Genomic DNA, 19,018 nt, shown 5'->3' with positions numbered 1-19,018 from the left:
GTTTGCTTTGTACTTTTCTGCTTTCTAGTAGTCTAAATGTTTGGTACTGTCTCTTTCCAACCAGGAGGGAGCAAAGAATCTGGAGTGACAATGAATGGAATCCAAAGTCTCTTTTAAAACCACCTTAATAAGAATGAACATTTCTTTCCACTGCCAAGCCACAAATTTAGAGAATTTATCATGTTCTAGGAGGTGATGCAGGGATCAGTTTTGCAGAAATGAGTGCAACTAGCCAAATGCTATATCCTAGGTTTCTTTTATTTTTTATACATAAAAACAAGCAAAAAACCCCACCTACATGCCTGGTTCAGTTTGGACTGAGGCTCAGGTCTGAAACATGAAGTATTGGAAAAGTGTAGTAGTCCTTACTCTTGCCTTTTATACTCCACTGTCTACAAATTCACAAATTGAATTGGGTGGCAAAAGCTTTTAGGAAATCAGGAATCCTGCAGTTTTCAATCTAATTTGGGATTGTGTCTCCCAGCTTTTTAAAATGGGTTTATTTTTATATTTTTAACACACAAAGATACATGATCTCTTTGGGGTGGTACAGAATTATCCAGAAGACTGAGATGGATTTATAATGTCCAATATTCTTGATGAGCTGTTTTGTATGATTTTTTTTTTAAAAAAACTGGTAGATCAATAAAGGTTCCCAATTGTCCAAAAAACAGAATCCCTGTAGTAGTTTATAGCAAGTGATTTTTACTGTTAACTGACCTTTGTCAAATGGGAGCCAGTCCTTCAGAGTAGGCAAACTGACTCTTCCCATATTTTGTAATCAGAATATGCACTGTAACATGTAGGTTATTTAGTAAATATTGATGCTTTCATAATATGTTGCCAAAATATTCCCAATAACATAATTTCTGGTCTCAAAAGTAATACTTCTGAAAAAAGTAAGAGGTTTCCAAATGATAGCTGTCATTGGAAAGTAGTTATCACATATAGGAATCCTGCGGGTTTTTTTAATTGCCATGCGAACATCCCGAAGCTGCTAATACTACAGTCCTAATTCAATGGGACTTACTCCCAAGTAAGTATTGCATCTTAAACTGTACATCCTCTTTAAACTCAGTGGTGTTGATAACAAAAGATAAAAATTATTTCCGGGTTGAATATCCACTGAGATTTCTAGACCCCCAACACAGATTTCAACCTAGTGCCAAGTTAGGTCTATTGATTTAACTGACCTTGTTCTAAGTGTGACTGAAATTGGATACCATCCTATGACAATTTATTGTATAGTGAAAATGATTTTATAAACCCTTTGTAAAAACCTTCTGAGGTGTTGTCCTCAATAATACATCCTCAGGAGTTCTACATATGTTTCTATTTGTTCCTTCAGAACTGGATGTCATTCGTGGAATGTGTGGCTTTCCCCCCTTTTATCATGAAAATAAAAGTTATCTGAAAGAAACATGTCACAGATGAAGGCATTTTAATGAATTGTTTTAAGAACAGAAGAATCTAGTTCCAGAAAACAGCAAAGCTTGCATTTGTGTCGGCAACAAGCAGAGCTACGTACAGCAGTGATAGAAAACTAATGCTTTAGGTCATGCTAGACCTGTAAAGGTAAAGGGACCCCTGACCATTAGGTCCAGTTGTGGCGGACTCTGGGGTTGCGGCGCTCATCTCGCTTTATTGGCCGAGGGTGCCGGCGTACAGCTTCTGGGTCATGTGGCCAGCCTGACTAAGCCGCTTCTGGCAAACCAGAGCAGTGCACAGAAACACTGTTTACCTTCCCGCTGGAGTGGTACCTATTTATCTACTTGCACTTTGACGTGCATTCGAACTGCTGGGTGGGCAGGAGCGGGAACCGAGCAACAGGAGCTCACCCCGTCACGGGGATTTGAACCGCCGACCTTCTGATCAGCAAGTCCTAGGCTCTGTGATTTAACCCACAGCGCCACCCACGTCCCTCATGCTAGACCTATAGTTTGACTTAAATGTAAGGCAACATTATATGGCTATCAGTTTAGATTTAACTGGTTTTTTTAAACAGCACACACACAAACTTACCAAGCAGCACTCCAATCCAGAAGTCCAAAACTTCCATGGGTTCATGCATCCTTTTTAATATCTTGTGGGGAGGGGGGCGACAACGGACAGACACTCACTCTCTCTTGTCCTACGGAAGGAGTTAATAATTATTTTTTTACAATTTAATAATGACAAATATAGAGGAATCTTGGGGAGGGGGCTGGATACATCCTGTGGGCTGCAGGTTAGCTATTCCTGCTACACAGAATAGTGGTTTAAATAAATTAAAAGTTGCCATATATTCACAATTACAAATTGGCTTCATCAAAGATGCTAGTACTCAATATAGCTACAATTTTGCTAAAAATCCCTGTGTGTTTAGGACTGCAGCATTAACTTGGTTTATCCTCAGAATAAGTGGGAGGGTGTCCTAGCTAGCCGTTAGTATTTGTTTTTTCCACTGCAGCCAATTAGTCAATGGCAGAGGTAGGACTGGAATATAGGCCTCTTGCATATTAAGTCAAGTAGACATTGCATTATATAGTCTGTCTCTGTCCCCATTGTTTTATGTTTGTTGGACAGGCCCAATCCTGAGCCATCTATCTAGAATGGAAGTGAAGAAGAGCAAATATTTGTAAGCGTCATCCCCTTATTTTATTTAGAAATTAACTATGACTTATCAAAGCAATAAATACGGTAATAAAAAACATAATTAAGAGCAGGTAAAAATGAGTTTATAAGCAGGTAGCTGAAGGCTTTAGCATGAACCTAAAATGCTTATTCAAAAGTAACATCCATTAAGTTCAATAGGGTTTACTGCCAACTGTGTGTGTAGGATTATAGCTTCGACCACATGAACATGAAAAGGTCTATACTACATCTACAATGAGAATACTGTTTTTGAAATAACTTTCATATTTGCTTTAAATGCCAATGAGTTTTTTCCCCTTCCTTTGCCAAGTTAGCCAGGCCCACTTTTGCATCTAACGTCAAAATTTGTTATTTGTTCCCTTTGGAGAAATCATGATTTCAAACTCAGAACTCACTGAAGCTCTGGAGTTCCCAATGCAGATTTATGACCTGTAAAGTCAGTGCACTGGAAGTTTTGAAATGAGCTCGAAATGTCAACCTCGTTTCGCGCGACCGTGCGAGCACTCTCCCATGTAAACAATATTCATTGAAACTTTCCTGACTTTCAAAGTCGTATCTGCGAGTCCTAGGGGAAGTGCATGTTTTCACGAGCCAAAGCTGCCTCTTCTCATTCATAAGCGCGACGTGCATCTTGTTTTGAGCACCTTCGAATGGTCGCGCCAGCCCGCCCAGCGAACAATTGGAAGAATTTTTGAGGAAAGACAAATCGAGTCCTCCCTCCCTCCGTCCGAAAGAGAGAGGGAGACTCCAACCCCCAGCATCCCCCAGGACTCCATTTCCCAGCATGCCCTTCACTCGCGATGGCTTTTCCCTCGCCCCGCGGGCTCGCAGTCCCGCATCCATCTGATTGTGAGGGAGAAGAGCGCCGTCTTCCGCAATTCTTCTGGCTCGCGGCCTCTCGCCGGGACGCCGTCCTCCCGCGCGACGCGCCTGTGAGACACTTTGGGTTTGAGTTTCTTTTCTCTTTCTCCACGCACGCACACCCTCCTTCGCGTTACCCGAGCTCTCGCGAGACTTAAGCGCCGAGGCCGGCGGGTGGAGGGAGCGGTGGGAGGAGGGAGGGGCTGGCCCTGGCGCTTGGTGGTGGCGGCCGCCATTTTGCCGCGGCGGGTCGGGTCTGGCTCGGCGGGGCCTGGTTAGGGATCAGCATCCGGGTGGGAGGGGTGGGCGACGTGCTGAGGAGCACCGGCGAAGGCCGCGCAAAGGGAGAAGTCGCGCGGGAGAGGCCTGGGGGCCGCGGATGGCGGCGGATTCTCTCCGGCCGAGGCGGCGGCGCTGGGGCTGAGGCGGCGGCAGGAGGAGGCGGGGCAGGAGGCGCCTCCCCTCCCTCCTCACTCCTCCCCCCTCCCACCCAGGTAAGATGGCGGACCGGCCGGGGCTCTACTCCTCTCGCTCACACCCACCTCCCTGGAGGGGTGCAAGTCTCTGCTTCGAGTCGGGAGGGAAAAGTGAGGAAACAGATAAGAGCGCGCGCGTGTGCCTGGTTGTCGGTGGTCGCGCGCGCGCGCGCGGCCTTTTACCTCCCCCGAACCTTCCTCTCTTCCATCGGTCATTTCCCTCCCCTACCTATAGAGGGCGCACTAATGGAGAGTGGTGGGGCGGGAAATAAGAGAAAGGAGCCAATGTGGGAGCCGCACGTGCTTACCCAGCCAACGGCCGCTCTAAATGCTGGCCTATTACTTCACCTATCGCCCTCCTCCCCCCCCCCCGTCACCTCGTTTCCTCGCGCGCCGCGAAACCGACCAACCGACGGCCGCCTACTTCTCAGCGGGTGGGGGAGGGGCGAGCGGGGATTCTCGGGGGACTAGGGAGGGAGGGCGAGGGAGGGAGGGAGGGTTTTGGGGGAAACCGGGGCGGGGTCAAGGGGTCAAAGGGAAAAGGTGGGAGGGAAAGGGTGACAAAGGGGTTAAAGGGTGGGGGGAAATCAAAGGGCATCGAACTTGTGCTGAAAAAGAAAGAAACTAGGCGTCAGAGGGGGAATCGCTTGTGATTAGGGTGCAATGAATGAATAAATGCAGAATTGCCGGTACAAGGATTGATTTTTAGCGGGGCGCAAGGGTTCTAAGAAAGGGTGGCAAGTTCAAAGGGTATTAGGGTATCATCTGGGACTTGAGCAGTTGTACTGCTCTAGGGTTTGGGTGGCTAGTGATAATACTTGAAAAGTTGGGAACGGGTTGCAGTTACTTAGCACCATCAAAGTTTTGCAAGAAACCAGACCAGAAATAAGTGAAAGGTTAATGTGGTCATGGAGCCTGAGGAGGGGCAGGCTGAAGCTCAGGATGATAGGAAGGGAAAGGAGGCTGTAGTGAATGAAGAGACCACAGTGGAAGGACCTCCCAATGAGGCAGAGAGAAAGATAACTGGATTGCTTCCAGAGACAGGTGTGGGACAGGGAGAGGCTAAAGACTCAGAGGCAGAAGAGGAGGCTGAAAAAGAACATGAAGCACCAACTACTGGAGAGTTGATGGAACCAGACCAGGATACATTTGGACCCTTAGCAGAACTGGATAGGGGGGTGGCTGAGCATGCACTGAAAAGAGAAGTGGCATTAGGAATGTCTGGGGAAGAGGCTGAGGAAATTATTGAACCAGATCTGAGAAAAGCAGAAGAGTTGGAGACAGTGATTCTTGAGGAACTTCAGCTTAAGAGTAATAGAGAGAAAGAAGAAGTTGAAGAATCAAGAGAACCAAATCAGGAGGAAACCAGTGTTTTTGGGAGCCCAGACAAGAGGGAAGCTGAGGGGAAGACTGGAAAAGGAATGGATCAGCAGGAGACTCAGGAATTTATTCATGAGGAAGAAACACTGCTTGGAGAGGGTGAAATGGTTCTAGAAATGGGGGAAAATTTGACTGAGGAGTTGGCAGGGCCGGACCACGGGAAAGAAGAGGATTTGGTAGAAGAGGACTGTGTAGATTCTGGAGAGAGGGTTGAAAAGGGAGATGAACAGGAAAAGTTGATGGAACTGGAAGAGAGGGAAGCTGAGGCAACTGTCAGGGAAGATGAGGCAGTGGGGGAGGCTGAAAAGATGCCAGAGTCGGTGGGAGTGGGAGAGAGTGACAAAGAAGGCGAATCAACAGATAATCATGGAGAAATGGAGTTGTCAGGACTGGGTCAAGAGGAGATCCTAGAGGTCACTGGAAAGGAAGAGGATGTGGCACCTGCAGTTGGCTATGAGGAAACTGAGAAGGTGCCAGATGTAAATGAGAGAGAGCTAGAGGAAGTGACTGCAGAGGAAGATGCAATATTAGCAAGGGGTGAGGAGGAGTTGGTAGGACTAGGTCAGGGGGAAATTGAGGTGTTGACTGGAGAGGAGGAACCAGTTTTGGGTAAGAGGGAGGCGGAGATGACAGTTGGACCAGGTGAGGAGGGACTTGGTGAGGAAATTGAAAAGGAAGACAGGGTATCTGGAGTAGATCAGAGAGAGGCTGAAAGCATGATTGTGGAAGGAGATTTGGCATCATCAGAGGGTTGGGGGGAAGTTGAAGACTTGGTGAAGTCAAGTAGGGGAGAAGCAGAGGAGGTGGCACCATCAATGGATCAAGTTAAAGCCGAAGTCCTACAAGAAGATCTGAGGGGGTCAGAGTTGGTGATTGCTGAGGGAGAGGCAGGTGCAGCTGAGGAGAAGGCTGAGCATTTGGTGGTGGCAAGTCAGGGAGAAGTTGAGGGTGAGACTGAAAAAGAAAGTATGGCATCAACACTGGATCAGGGATCACCAAGAATAGATGAAAAGCAGGCAGAAGAGGTGGCTGCAGAGAAAGATGTGGAATCAGTAGAAGATCAAAAGCAAGTTGAGGATTTGGCTGGGATAAGTCAGGGTGAGATTGGCAGTATGGTAGCCACAGTGGAGGAAGGGGGAGATAAGAGGGAGGCAGAGGTGGCAACTTCAAAGAGAGATGTAGCATTTATTGAGGGGGAGGGTTTGGTAGTGACAAGTCAGGTAGAGACTGAGGAGGTGACTGTCAAGGAGGATATGATACACGTGGCTCTTGATGTGGCTGAGCAAGTGATAGGAGCAGCTCAGAGGGAAACAGAAAAGATGAGTGTAGTGGGTCAGGAAGAAGGAAGGAAGGAGGTGGTGGGAGCACCAGTGAGAGTAGCTGGATCACAAGAAGAAACTGGAGGCCTGGAGGAAGAACTTGTGCAAAGTCAGGAGATGGGGCCTGGAGAAGAGGTGAAACTAGGAACTAGTCAGGAGAAAGTTGGAGAGCTAGCAGAACCAGAACAAAGGGAGACAAAAGAGCAAGTAGGACTTGATCAGGGAGAAGCCAAGCAGTTGGGTTCAACTGAGAGGGTTACTAGGGAGGAATCTCGAGAAATAAGAGAGGCATTATTCAGGGATCAGAGTGATACTAAGGTGCTGGTGGAACCATTTCAGGGACCAGTAGTGGAGGTTACAAGTGTAGGTGAGATTGCGTTGACTGAGCAGCATCAAGGTACTATGGGAAGAAAGGTATCCTCTCAGGAGAAGACATTAGTTTGGAGCCCAGAATTAGAAGAACAGTTGGGAGGACCAACTCAGGAGATGGCAGGCGTGCCTTCCAGGGAGGGGATATTGAGTCAAAGGGCAAAACCAAGTGAAGAAGATACCAGAGTCACCTGGTTGGCATCTGATACGAACCTGGCCCAAGGTCAAGTGGAACCAAGCCTGAAGGTGGCTGAATTGAATAAATCAGGTTCCTCAGTGCTGTCATCACATTTGTCACAGCGCACTGCCATAGGAAGTCAAGAGGAACGTCGCAAGTTGAAGGGGAAAATAATTTCAGGGTTGGCAGGATTACGGCAAGGGCCAATACTGGTACCACATCAAGGGGCAACACGCTCATGTGGATTCCGTCGTGGAGTGCTGGAGCACAGGGCTCCAGGGTTGATTGTGACCAGTTTAACAGCAATGGCTCGGCAAAAGGGAATGATTAAGGAGGCTCGTACGCAACTGGGAAAAGGTGAATTAGATCAGAGGGAGACACGATCAGCTGAATTGAGGTCTCGTGCAATTAGGGTTAAAGTAGGTGAGCCGGTGGTTATGATGGGGTACAGAATTGGACGGGAAGGGATGTCATGTTTCTCTGAGGCAGATAACAGGATAGAGAGCTTTCAGCAGGTTCCTGTGATGGAGGAGGCAGGAAAGGGATTTGATCAGACCCCAGCAGAACCACCGAGGCAGGAACAGATAGTTAAGGAGTTGGAGATACTGGCCAAGGATGTTGATGACAGAGCAAGGCAACATCCAGAAGGAATGTACTTGCCATGGCTTGGTAGGCCACTGACACAAGATTATTCGACAATACGACCAGGTTCTGGTTGGACTGCAGGCCTTGGGTCCGGGCATGGACTTGCTTTAGGGCCATTGCGGGCTGGAATAAAAGAACGAATAAACATGATGGTGACAGGTCAGGGAGCAGTAAAGTCAGCAGGACCAAGTCCTGAGCCACCAGTGTCTGGGATGGGAAGAAGGGTGTATGGGCTTACAAGCCAATCAGCCAACGTACACTGGCTGAAGGACGTGTTGGGATCTAAGCAGACAGTGTCTCGACTCTCTGTAACAGTTCGTGGCTCAAAAGCAGACAGTCCTGACTCTATGGCAGAGAGACGAAGTCCAGGCCTATTAACAGGAAAGCAAGAGTTGAAAGATTGGCGGGATGGGGTAATGGGAATTGCAATTAAAAGGTACAATGCCATGAGGCGGGCAATGTGGGGCGAAGGCCCAGCTGGTTTGCATGTGAAGGGAGTGAAGGTGGCTGAAAGTCCCATTGATACTATTCCATTGAGTTCTGTTAAGACTAGTTCCATTCTGGGGCAGGTTGAACAGAGGGCGCTGAGGCTGGCACAGCATGTGGAGGGTGAGGCTGTGTCAGGATTGGAAGTAGAAGGGCAGGGGCTGGCTGAGAGGCTGAAGCAGGATATGGAGCCAGCAGGGTCAGGCCAGGGAGGTAGAATTACAAGGTAACTGGGTTAAGTGTGGAGTGAGAGGGAAGGAACAAAAGGTTTGGGAGATAGTGGGTTATTTATGAGCTAGGGACAAAATTGAGCTATAGAAGCAGAGAGTTAATAGGACGCTATAGCAATAGAGTTGAGTTGCAAAATCTCAGCTTGCAGAATGAATGGGTTGTAGATCTCTCTCAAAAGAATGAAGCCAAGAAGGGAAGTAAACTTCCCTGGGATAATGATATGAGGGTGACGTGCAGAATATTGACGCTTCTGAAGCAAAGGTGGGTACATAGGAAGCAAAATAAAAATAATTTATTATTTATACTCCACTCATTTAGCCGGGTCGCCCCAGATACCGAGAAGATTTTGGGCTCTGGATACCTAGGCATGGGAGTGAGTGAAAAGGACACTGCTAGACAACTCAGAATCCGTAAAGTGGATGGGAAAGTGAGATAATTCTAGTGGTTCACCAAACCGCACCCCAAACAGGTTCCTGCCTCTTTTCATAGGCTTGAATTTGGTAGCTGGTGCGTACAGTAAAACTCTCCACCACAACCCGTGGGCCGGCTATTCCCATGCTGTCTGCGTAACAGTAAAAGAGAGACAGGGTTTGATCTACCCTTTGGCAGAGTCGTTCAGGGTCCCAAGAGCAAGTTTGAATGATCCTTACCTAAAGGAATAGGTTGCTGTGCATCTACCACACGCGCGCACACACAAAATGTTCTCTGGACTAACGGTTCCATCTTTTTTCAGGTGTAGTATTCCCCAGGAAAGCGAAACCCTGGAAGTTCAGCCTGACAAGCAAGAGGAGTTCGCAGCTCACGCAGGTACAGGTGAAACTGAATACCATTGGGGAATTGGCAACAGGGTTTTAAGCAGGAACATCAAGCAAATCTAAATCTTTGGCTGTTTTTCTGAGCTCAGTGTTGGATTTATTTTCTTTTCAAAATGCTTTTTCTGTCACCAACATCTATATTGATGGGCCAGAATTTATTATGTACTGGAATCTGGCTTGGCCACAACTAAACTTAATTTGCTTGTTGAGATATGATGGATGGATATAAAAAGCAGCTCAAAAGAATGAAATAAATTTACAGTATCTGTTTATAGCTCCCCTGGAAATTTTGGGAAAGTCTAGGCATTTAGTACTAAACAGTAGATATGTATCCAGTGGAGAAAGATAGGGGAATCCTCTACTTGTAGGTAGGGTTTACATCTTTTGTGTCTAAATATTAAAGTTTTAAATGCAAACTTTGAGAGAAAACATTTTTTCACATTACCCAAACATTTATTCTGTAACAGAAAATGTTTGCTTGTGTGTACAAACTTAGCAACGGAGATTTTCTAATGCTGTTGTGTTTTTGATAGCTACTGTGTTGGATATATTAATTTTCTACTGGGTTCTGCCACCAGATCTCTTGTATATCGTAAATTGGGAGAGGCTAACCCCCAGTTTGGGGGGGCCTGATCCAGCTCCCAAGCAAATTTTTCTGGGGCTCCCCTGATTTTGGCAACAGCAACAAAAAAGGAAAAATGAACCCCTCCTCCCTTCACTGTAATCATTAATCAAATCATATTTATACTCACAGCTTCATTTTTGGAAAAAACCTAGTGAGAAAGGAGATTTTATCAGCTGGGAACTGTTTGGTTTACATTTATGCTCTTTAGTTAATAGCTGCTTTTAAGGTGCATTACTTTCCTTCTTTAATTTTTAGTGCTTTACTTTGTGTTAAAGGAAAGTAAAATTGTAGGCAGAGGGCATGCTAATGTCATTTTGACGTTTAATTTCACTTCCTCTGAAAATCTTCCTTTAGCTTGTTCTTGAGTGGGTGTCTTTCAGTTCTTTTCAGTCTGGCTCTGATCACAATGTGACTGATTCCTCTTCATGAATCTCTAGATAATTCTGAGACAGGCAGTCCCGAGCGCAGGCTGGGCTGCCAAGGAACCCAGGAGCTGGACGGCTCGTCCCAGTGGCTGGCTGACCAGAATGAGGCCGGTTCCGAGCATGCACTGGAGCAGGAAGCCAGCACTACAACCGCAAACGAAGCTGTTGGGACGAGAGGCAAAGAGCAAGAGAGAACTAAAATGCAGAGCAGTCCTCCCCAACAGCAACATGCGCTGCACCCACAGGTAGAGTTGGAGGTGAGGGGAATCCCAGTGTAAGGCCCTGTGTTTTGAGGCCGCTTACTGGATCACAGTTTTTCAAAGCACTGTAGTTCATTAGGGGTCTTCAGAATGAATTTTGACTGCTTTAATGAAGTATGTGGACGAGCGTTGTACTACAAAGAGCATCTGTGAGAGTCAGAACAAGGGATGCTCTTCTCTGATGCTCCACCTAGACAAGCTCCCCAGAGCTGTTGGGTTCCTTTAAGGCCACTATAATAATTTTCTACCCTCGTTTGTCTCCTCTTGTTCATCTCAGACTGCATCGGACAGAATGACAGGCAGTAACCCAGTGTCACCAGCCTCCTCGGGCTCACCTGCCTCAACCGGCAGCATCTCACCACCACATCTCACCCACGACTCCTCGCTGGACAGTCACCCAGGTTTTGATGTTCCCAAGACACAGAACAGAGCCCTTGTGTCGCCCGGGATGTACACCTCCCCGGACCCTGCAAGCATGTGGGACAAGACCCACGCGGAGATTGCTGAGCAGGCCAAGCATGTAAGCCACGCAGGGTCCAGGGATCATTTGGCCCCTTCTGCTCTCTTGAGTTGGGCACGAACATACACAATCTAAGTTAAAATGCTGTTAAGCTTGTCGTTCCAAGCTGCAGTTCACAGGGATACAGTGTTTTGGGCTAACTGACTTGGGGGATGTATTCCAGGAGGCAGAGATTGAAAACCGCATCGCAGAAATGAAGAAGGAAGGGTTCTGGTCCATGAAACGGCTGTCGAAGGTGCCTGAGCCAGTCCGGCCCAAAGTGCACTGGGATTATCTTTGCGAGGAGATGCAGTGGCTCTCTGCTGACTTTGCCCAAGAGCGCCGATGGAAGAGGGGTGTTGCGAGGAAGGTGAGTTTGATGGAAACAGCTGCCAATCTCCAAACATTTAACCCATCTCTTTCAGTCAGTTTTCACTCATGCATTGCAATCTCTGGGTTTAAGGGCATTTCATAATCGTGCAATTTTGTAACACCTCAGTTTTGTGGCTTGTGCTGTTGCAGAAAAGCAATATAATATGTGTGTCCCTAGGGTTTCCATCCACTTTAGTGAAGTGGAGCTAGCTCTTCCCTATGACCCAGATTTAGGAAGGACTGTTTAGAGCCGTGGAAATCTGTGAAGACTTGTGATTATTAACATGATCCTTCTCTCCTTTGTTTCTTGCAGGTGGTGCGCATGGTGATCAGACACCACGAAGAGCAGAAGCAAAAAGAAGAACGAGCCAAACGGGAGGAGCAGGCCAAGCTGCGCCGTATTGCCTCGTCCATCGCCAAAGAGGTCAAGCAATTCTGGAGCAACGTAGAGAAGGTATGTGAGGAATCTGTCTGGCATCATAAAAGCAGCATGCAGGCCTTGCTCCTGAATACAGGAGCCACACCTGGAGCCAGGTGTCTGGAGCTGGTTGCCTCTACTCTGCCTAATCAAAAATACTGTGGATTCACCCATAGAAGGGTTGAGCGAATCTCTTGACTTCATAGTTTGTTGGTGGAATTTCTCTAATTAATATATGCGTATAGGTAAACGTGTGTGTGTGTATATACATATATATAGATATATATACACACACACACACACACACACACATATACATACATGCATACACTCACATATGAATGACTTCATTTAGACAAAATACATAAAGTATAACAAAGCAGAATTTCAAACACATAAAGCATGCAGTTAGTTGGAGGTTTTGTCTGTTATATATTTATGTCCAGTCTCATTCATTCTTCACTTCTGCATTCATATTAAAAAGGCGAGGCAAATTATACTCTTGTTTATTCTCCCACAGCAGTGAAATGAATTGTTCTGCTCTGTCTCAAAACATCAGTTGCTTTTATTACTTGTAATTGGAGTTACTGTTCCAAATAACTAAATTGGGGTTTCCTGCTTTTACATGAGTAACAAAATGCTTTTTAATAGCTTTGAAAAATTTGCAAGGTTAAGGTTGCAGAGAAAAGAGTGTCACTGTGTGCACAGGGCTACTGAAGACTTAGAGAAGATAGTAGCTCTTTGCCCATGTTGCCTTTAACTCAAGAGCAAGTTCTATCACAGCACATTCTGCAGGAATGAACTTGGAGACTTCCCCCCTAAACTCTTTTTTCCTCAGGTTGTGCAATTCAAGCAGCAATCACGTCTGGAGGAGAAACGGAAAAAAGCCTTGGACCTGCAGCTAGACTTTATAGTGGGCCAGACAGAGAAATACTCGGACCTACTGACCCAGAGCCTCAATGAGACCTTTCCAGTTCCCAGCAAGACCGGTGGCTCCCATGCAGGCTCTACTGCCTCTAGCCCACCACACCCCAGTCACCTCACTGAGGATGAAGGTCAGAAACTTAAAAGTCTCAACCCTTTTCTCTGAAACTGCCCAGCCCCAGCCCATCCAGGGCTAGCTCAACACGAATACCCCTATATGGCTTACATCCTATGAATGTAATTGCAGGGGGGAACTTCCATGCCCATTCCCTCCTCCTGCCAAACAAAACATGCTAGAATTGTAATGTGTGCTTCTTTTGAGGAGAGACTGTGTAAGCCCCAAGGAATTGCGTCTGACCACTCTTCCTTCTCTGGCAGATGGGGATTTTCAACCCCATGACGAGTCGGATGATGAGGAGACTATCGAAGTAGAAGAGCAGCAGGAAGGGAATGATTCAGAGACTCAGCAACGGGAGATTGAGTTGCTTAAGCAGGAGAGTGAACTGCCCCTGGAAGAGCTGCTGCAGTCACTGCCACCCCAAATTTTGGAGAACTCCTTCAGCGTGCCCCCTTGTGCCTCTAGTTCTGAAAATGATGAAGAGGAGGAGGGTGACAGTGAAGAGGAAGAGGAGCAGGACGAAAAACAGACTTCCAAGAAGTTAAAGGTGTGCTGCTGGTTTATGGGCAAGTCTTGGGTTCAGATTCGTAGGGAACCCTACTTAGAATATGCAGCTACAGAATTCTGACCATCATGCAGTCACGCTTTGATGGGCATCACCAGCAGGTAGGAAAGGGACACAGAGTCAGGCAAGGGGCCAGGCTGGGCCTGGACAGGCAAGGGCCTAGCTGTAGATAGCAGAAAAGCTAGTTGAGGATACTTGTTGCCAAATTTCTGTCCTGCTTTCTGTAACATGCACATGCACTGCTAAAGGCCTTCCATCTTGGTCTGAAAGCCCCTTCTCATATTTGGCAGGAGAAGCCAAAGCCTGTTACTCAGAGGAATAAAAAACCCTGGAAGCCCGATGAAGAGGATGAGGAGTTCACTGCCAATGAGGAGGAAGGTGAGCCTGTTATTTTGGGTCTGCGGTTGACTATTGGAAACTTGAGGCAGGGACCAGCGCTGGAATCCTTTCATGCAGTAACACAGGGCATCCTTCCTCTTGTAGCCGAAGATGAAGAGGAAACAATAGATGCAGAAGAAAAGCTGGAAGGAGATGTGGATCACAGCCAGGAGCTGGATGAGCTGGCCAAGGAAGGTTCGGAAGCAGATGGTGGCTGGGGTGGCAAATGGGGGTCAGGACTTTCATTCCCTGGGCCCTGAACACTATTCGCTTTATTACTAAATTGTATTTCCAAATGTCTGCTAGGTCTGTGAACCATCGTTCCCAGAATTTCTGCTCTTAAAGGGACGTAGGGCCAGGGTAAGCACCTGCCCCAACTCAGTATTGTATTTCTTGCCCTACCCCCAAGTGTTTCCAGTTGCCCTGGAACCTGTAATCTAACTTAGTAGACCAACCTTACTTGTTGGCGAACTGAGTTGGGCCTATATTGGTTGCACTATGTCTATTTCCATTTCTTTCCACAACCATGGGAAAGGTATTGCCAACATAAGTCTAAAAGGGGACTGGTTTGAACTGATGGACAAGTTTGGTGAGCTCAGAAATGATAACAAGTCATTGAACCCAAAACCTAGGCTGGGGTTTCCAAGATGGAACCCTCTGTTCTAATTTGTAGCTAGTTACAGAACCAGAGGGCCACTTCAACAGGATATGATCAGGGATCAGAGAAGAGAACTATCTATCTTAGTGTTTGGGCATAATCTTGTGCTTTCTTTCGCTTTGGCAGGTGAGTTGCCCATGGATGAGTTGCTGCAGAAATACGCTGGCGCCTATACCTCAGACTTTGAAATGGAGGAGTCGGACACGTCATCCGAGGCCTCAGAGCCCAGCACTTCTGAGTATGAGGAAGAGTCAGAGGAAGAAGACAGCAGTAGCCAGTCAGGTATAAAGGAAGGGAATGGGTCTTGTAACTTTGGAAAGCAATTGAATCTTGTATGTAATTACAGTGGTACCTTGATTCTCAAACTTAATCCGTTCCGGAAGTCTGTTCCAAAACCAAAGCTTTCAAAACCAAGGCGCGTTTTCCCATAGAAAGTAACGTAAAACAGATTAATCCGTTCCAGGCTTTAAAAAACAACCCCTAAAATAGCAATTTAGCATGAATTTTACTATCTTACAAGGCCATTGATCCATAAAATGAAAGCAATAAACAATGCACTGTACTATAAAATAAACAAAATTAAAATTAAAAAAAATTCTTACCTGCACTGATAATAGTCATTGTTTGGATGGGTTTTTTTATCCATTTCTGCAGTCACACAATCATTCAGTAGCTGAAGTGGGATCCACACAGTCATAAAAGCAAATTAACTGAAAAAGCCTCAAAACAAAAAACACAAAATAAATAGCAAAAACAAAAGCACCAAATATAAGCTCCAAATATCACCTGAGAACACTGCAGTCGGAAACGGAAGGCTTGAATTACAATGGGGGGGACGCAAAGTAGCAGCGCAACAGGAAACACGGAAACGGAAGGCTTGAATTACAATGGGGGAACTCAAATTAGCGCAACAGGAAACACGGAGATGCAAATCAGCAGCGCAACAGGAAACGGCTCAAAACGGAGCACGTTCGACTTCCAAAAAAAAGTTTGAAAACTGGAACACCTACTTCCAGTTTTGCAGCACTCGGGTTCCAAGTTGTTCGTGAACTAAGCTGTTCGAAAACCAAGGTACCACTGTATTATCTCCTCTTTATAGCCGAAGGTATTCTTAGCAGGTGTCCTCAAGTATTTGCCTCAGTCTTGGGATCAGACTTTGTTTTTGAAGAAATGTTTGTCCCAAAAACAACATGCTGCATTTGTCTTGATGGAGATTGTGGCACATAACAAATGATTTATTGTATAGAGCAGTGTAGCTTGTAAGGCACTGATTTAAAGATGATAGTGATAAGTTGTCAGCTGCTTTTTGTCCTGACATTGCTGGTTCTTTCAGATTCCACAGAAGAGGTGGAGAGTGAGCAGGATGAAAGTGAAGAAGAGGATGCCATGGAAGGCGGGGAGGAAGAAGCCTCTGTGAGCCAGGAGGAGGACTTTGGTGTTGAGTATCTTCTGAAGCAGGATGAGGATCGTGGTGGCGAGGGAGACAATGACTCGACTCCAGCCCCAGGGCCCAAGAAGGAGATCACAGACATAGCAGCAGCAGCGGAAAGCCTGCAACCCAAAGGTTATACCTTGGATACTACGCAGGTGAGTCAGAGGGAATCTGCAGGGGATTGCACTGGAATAAAGCAGGCAAATTATATTGCCCTTCTCCCATGTAGGTTAAGACGCCTATTCCCTATCTGTTGCGTGGGACTCTGCGAGAATACCAACACATTGGTCTGGACTGGTTGGTCACCATGTATGAGAAGAAACTCAATGGTATTCTGGCGGATGAGATGGGGCTTGGCAAAACAATCCAGACGATCTCGCTGCTGGCGCATCTGGCCTGCGAAAAGGGTGGGTCAGGAACTTTGAGAAGAGAACGGAGGGTGAGGATGGGCTCCTTGCTAGAAGCAGTAGATGGCATCTTAAACCTCCTAAGATGTGGAGTAATAAAATTCATGCTCTCAGTGCTTTTAGTGGTCACTGTTCCCTTTGGCAGCTTGGCTTTAACAGCTCCATTCTGGGGACAAATGGGCTATGGAGAGCAAGCTCTGGAGGGGAGAGAGCTGGATTTGCTCAGGGGAGGGCATGTGGCTGAGGAGTGAGGCACAGAGGCAGCCTTGGTCTCCAGAGTCATGGAAGCTTCTCTGCTGTGCTTATGTGCTCCTGTAGGCAGCTGGGGCCCCCACCTGATCATTGTTCCCACCAGCGTGATACTGAACTGGGAGATGGAAATCAAGCGCTGGTGCCCCAGTTTCAAGATCCTCACCTACTATGGGGCACAGAAGGAGCGTAAGCTAAAACGGCAGGTGAGAGAACTCAGACGTTGCAGCTGGGACCAGAGATGGGTTTTGTGTCTCACAATGTAAATGATTTTAAACCTCCAGATAAGCATAAAAAGGTGTCTTTGTGGTTGAAAAAATGTAATGTTGGGCATCGTTTTCCTCCAGGAAACATTCTGACTTCTATGGGTCCTTTGATAAAATATTTAAAAGATTTCCCTCCCGCACCACCTGTTTCTAAGTAAATCAAAAAGGATGGCTAGTCTACAAAGTGAGAAACTAGATTATTAGCATTATTTTGGGTAGCATGTACTGTATGGTGCTAAATTAGGTTTGGTGGTCACGCTGTGCTAATAAGAGATCTGTTTTAAGGAAACTGAGATGATGCTTGTGGGTAATTGTAATGCAGTCTCACAATAGAAGACATAATAGCTAGCATAATTTCCCAAAAGCACAGAAAGAAAGCATTGAAATAGTATGTGTCATATGAGTCCAGGGGATAGAGATTACCTCATATTGTAAAAAGAGGCACAAGTTGTACTCCAGAATTGATTTGCTTTTGTATGTAACTATATTTGTGTGTCTATTCATTTTGGCGGGGGGGGGGGGGGGGTTGACCAGTTGGTGAAACATGGGCAAATCATGCTATCGTATTTCTTTGCTGGCACACAACAACGGAATATGAAGCCCACCTCTATAGCTCAGTTGGTAGAACAGGAGACTCCTAACCTTAGGGTCATGGGTTCGAGCCGCATGTTGGGGAAAAGATTCCTGCACTGCAAGGAGTTGGACTAGATGATCCTTGTGGTCCCCTCCAGCTCTACTTTTCTATGATTCTCTGAATAAGACATGTTGGTGGCTCAGTTCTTTGGTACTCCAGGAAACATAAGGTAGGGAAACCCTAAGTAGAGATATTAAAGAATTTTAGTTATTTTTAGTCTCCAAATTACCTGATAATAGTCTGGAATGCATTTAAGGCTGAAATAAGGGGTTCTTAGATCAGTATTGTTCTTAAATAAGTAGTGCAGGACCCTCCACTATACACTCTTTGGCACCTGCTTAAATTATTTTTGTTTACCCAAGCCAATTCAGACATGTAGAATGTTTCATGTGTTATATCTCTTTTGAATGTTTTTAAACATCTGTTTCTAAGTGCTTTCTATCAATATTTTTAATGTGTTTTTTTATCTTTGTGAAATGCTTAGAAGTTGTTGTTTTTTAACAATCAAGTGGTATATAAATTTTGTTAAATAACTATCAAAATAAGAAACTCAGAGAGGGCTGGAAGTTCCCTGCCGCAGGTCTACAGCTGTTGAGCTTGGTGCCTCTTGCGTTATTGGTCACAATTGTAAGCCTTCACTGTCTGTACTCAGGGTTGGACCAAGCCCAATGCCTTTCATATCTGCATCACCTCATACAAGCTGGTGCTGCAGGACCACCAGGCCTTTCGACGCAAGAATTGGAAGTATCTGATCTTGGATGAGGCTCAGAACATTAAGAACTTCAAGTCTCAGCGTTGGCAGTCTCTGCTAAACTTCAACAGGTGAGGGTGTATGTGGTGGTGGGCTTGAGATCGGGGCATAGGGTGGGGAACGCCTCCCTCTCAGAGGTTCTCATTGACCTGTCATATTCCTGTTCCAGTCAGAGGCGGCTTCTTCTGACCGGAACTCCTCTCCAGAACAGCCTGATGGAGTTGTGGTCCCTCATGCACTTCCTGATGCCCCACGTCTTCCAGTCCCACCGCGAGTTTAAGGAGTGGTTTTCCAACCCACTGACGGGCATGATTGAGGGCAGCCAGGAGTACAACGAGAACCTGGTGAAAAGGCTACACAAGGTGAGCGGGGTGGGGGTGAGGGTACAGAGAGCAGCTGGCGTGGTTGGAAGGCGAATGGGAATTGATTCTCTCCACCTCCCCAGGTGCTGCGGCCCTTCCTGCTGCGGAGGGTGAAAGTGGATGTAGAGAAGCAAATGCCAAAGAAATACGAACATGTCATCAAGTGTCGGCTTTCCAAGCGCCAGCGTTATCTCTACGATGACTTCATGGCCCAGGCTACGTAAGTACAGAAAGCTAGTTGGGGGGAGGGAGGGATGGGGTGCCTCACTAGGGATTGCTTG

At 46.4% G+C, this 19,018-nt stretch overlaps 2 protein-coding genes across 9 annotated transcripts in view; one reads left to right on the top strand and one right to left on the bottom strand.

Annotated features, from left to right (window-relative positions):
* The window catches only part of LOC310829204 (uncharacterized protein), a 119,905-nt gene that overhangs the window by 62,500 nt on the left and 38,387 nt on the right, over positions 1-19,018 (bottom strand). The gene's annotated exons all lie outside the window — the stretch shown is intronic.
* The window catches only part of SRCAP (Snf2 related CREBBP activator protein), a 31,882-nt gene continuing 16,513 nt past the window's right edge, over positions 3,650-19,018 (top strand). Inside the window, exons 1-17 of one of the 8 annotated variants that reach the window (XM_083707291.1) lie at positions 3,650-3,989; positions 9,313-9,386; positions 10,457-10,689; positions 10,982-11,224; positions 11,388-11,573; positions 11,889-12,029; positions 12,832-13,048; positions 13,296-13,582; positions 13,891-13,978; positions 14,084-14,173; positions 14,763-14,918; positions 15,970-16,223; positions 16,298-16,475; positions 16,794-16,930; positions 18,277-18,446; positions 18,545-18,737; positions 18,821-18,957. In XM_083707291.1, coding sequence (XP_083563417.1) covers positions 10,645-10,689; positions 10,982-11,224; positions 11,388-11,573; positions 11,889-12,029; positions 12,832-13,048; positions 13,296-13,582; positions 13,891-13,978; positions 14,084-14,173; positions 14,763-14,918; positions 15,970-16,223; positions 16,298-16,475; positions 16,794-16,930; positions 18,277-18,446; positions 18,545-18,737; positions 18,821-18,957 — 2,522 coding nt within the window. In that variant the 5' untranslated portion in view covers positions 3,650-3,989; positions 9,313-9,386; positions 10,457-10,644. Of the gene's footprint in view, positions 4,083-8,423; positions 8,841-9,312; positions 9,387-10,456; positions 10,702-10,981; positions 11,225-11,387; positions 11,574-11,888; positions 12,030-12,831; positions 13,049-13,295; positions 13,583-13,890; positions 13,979-14,083; positions 14,174-14,284; positions 14,339-14,762; positions 14,919-15,969; positions 16,224-16,297; positions 16,476-16,793; positions 16,931-18,276; positions 18,447-18,544; positions 18,738-18,820; positions 18,958-19,018 lie in introns of those variants that run through there. The other 7 variants (XM_083707293.1, XM_083707292.1, XM_083707294.1 and 4 more) reach the window with 7 other exon arrangements.

This window comes from Podarcis gaigeae, assembly GCF_964106915.1.
Source record: "Podarcis gaigeae genome assembly, chromosome: 13".
Lineage (NCBI taxonomy): Eukaryota > Metazoa > Chordata > Lepidosauria > Squamata > Lacertidae > Podarcis > Podarcis gaigeae.
The sequence above is the reverse complement of the archived record's forward strand: the minus strand, read 5'-3'. Positions and strand labels throughout refer to the sequence as shown.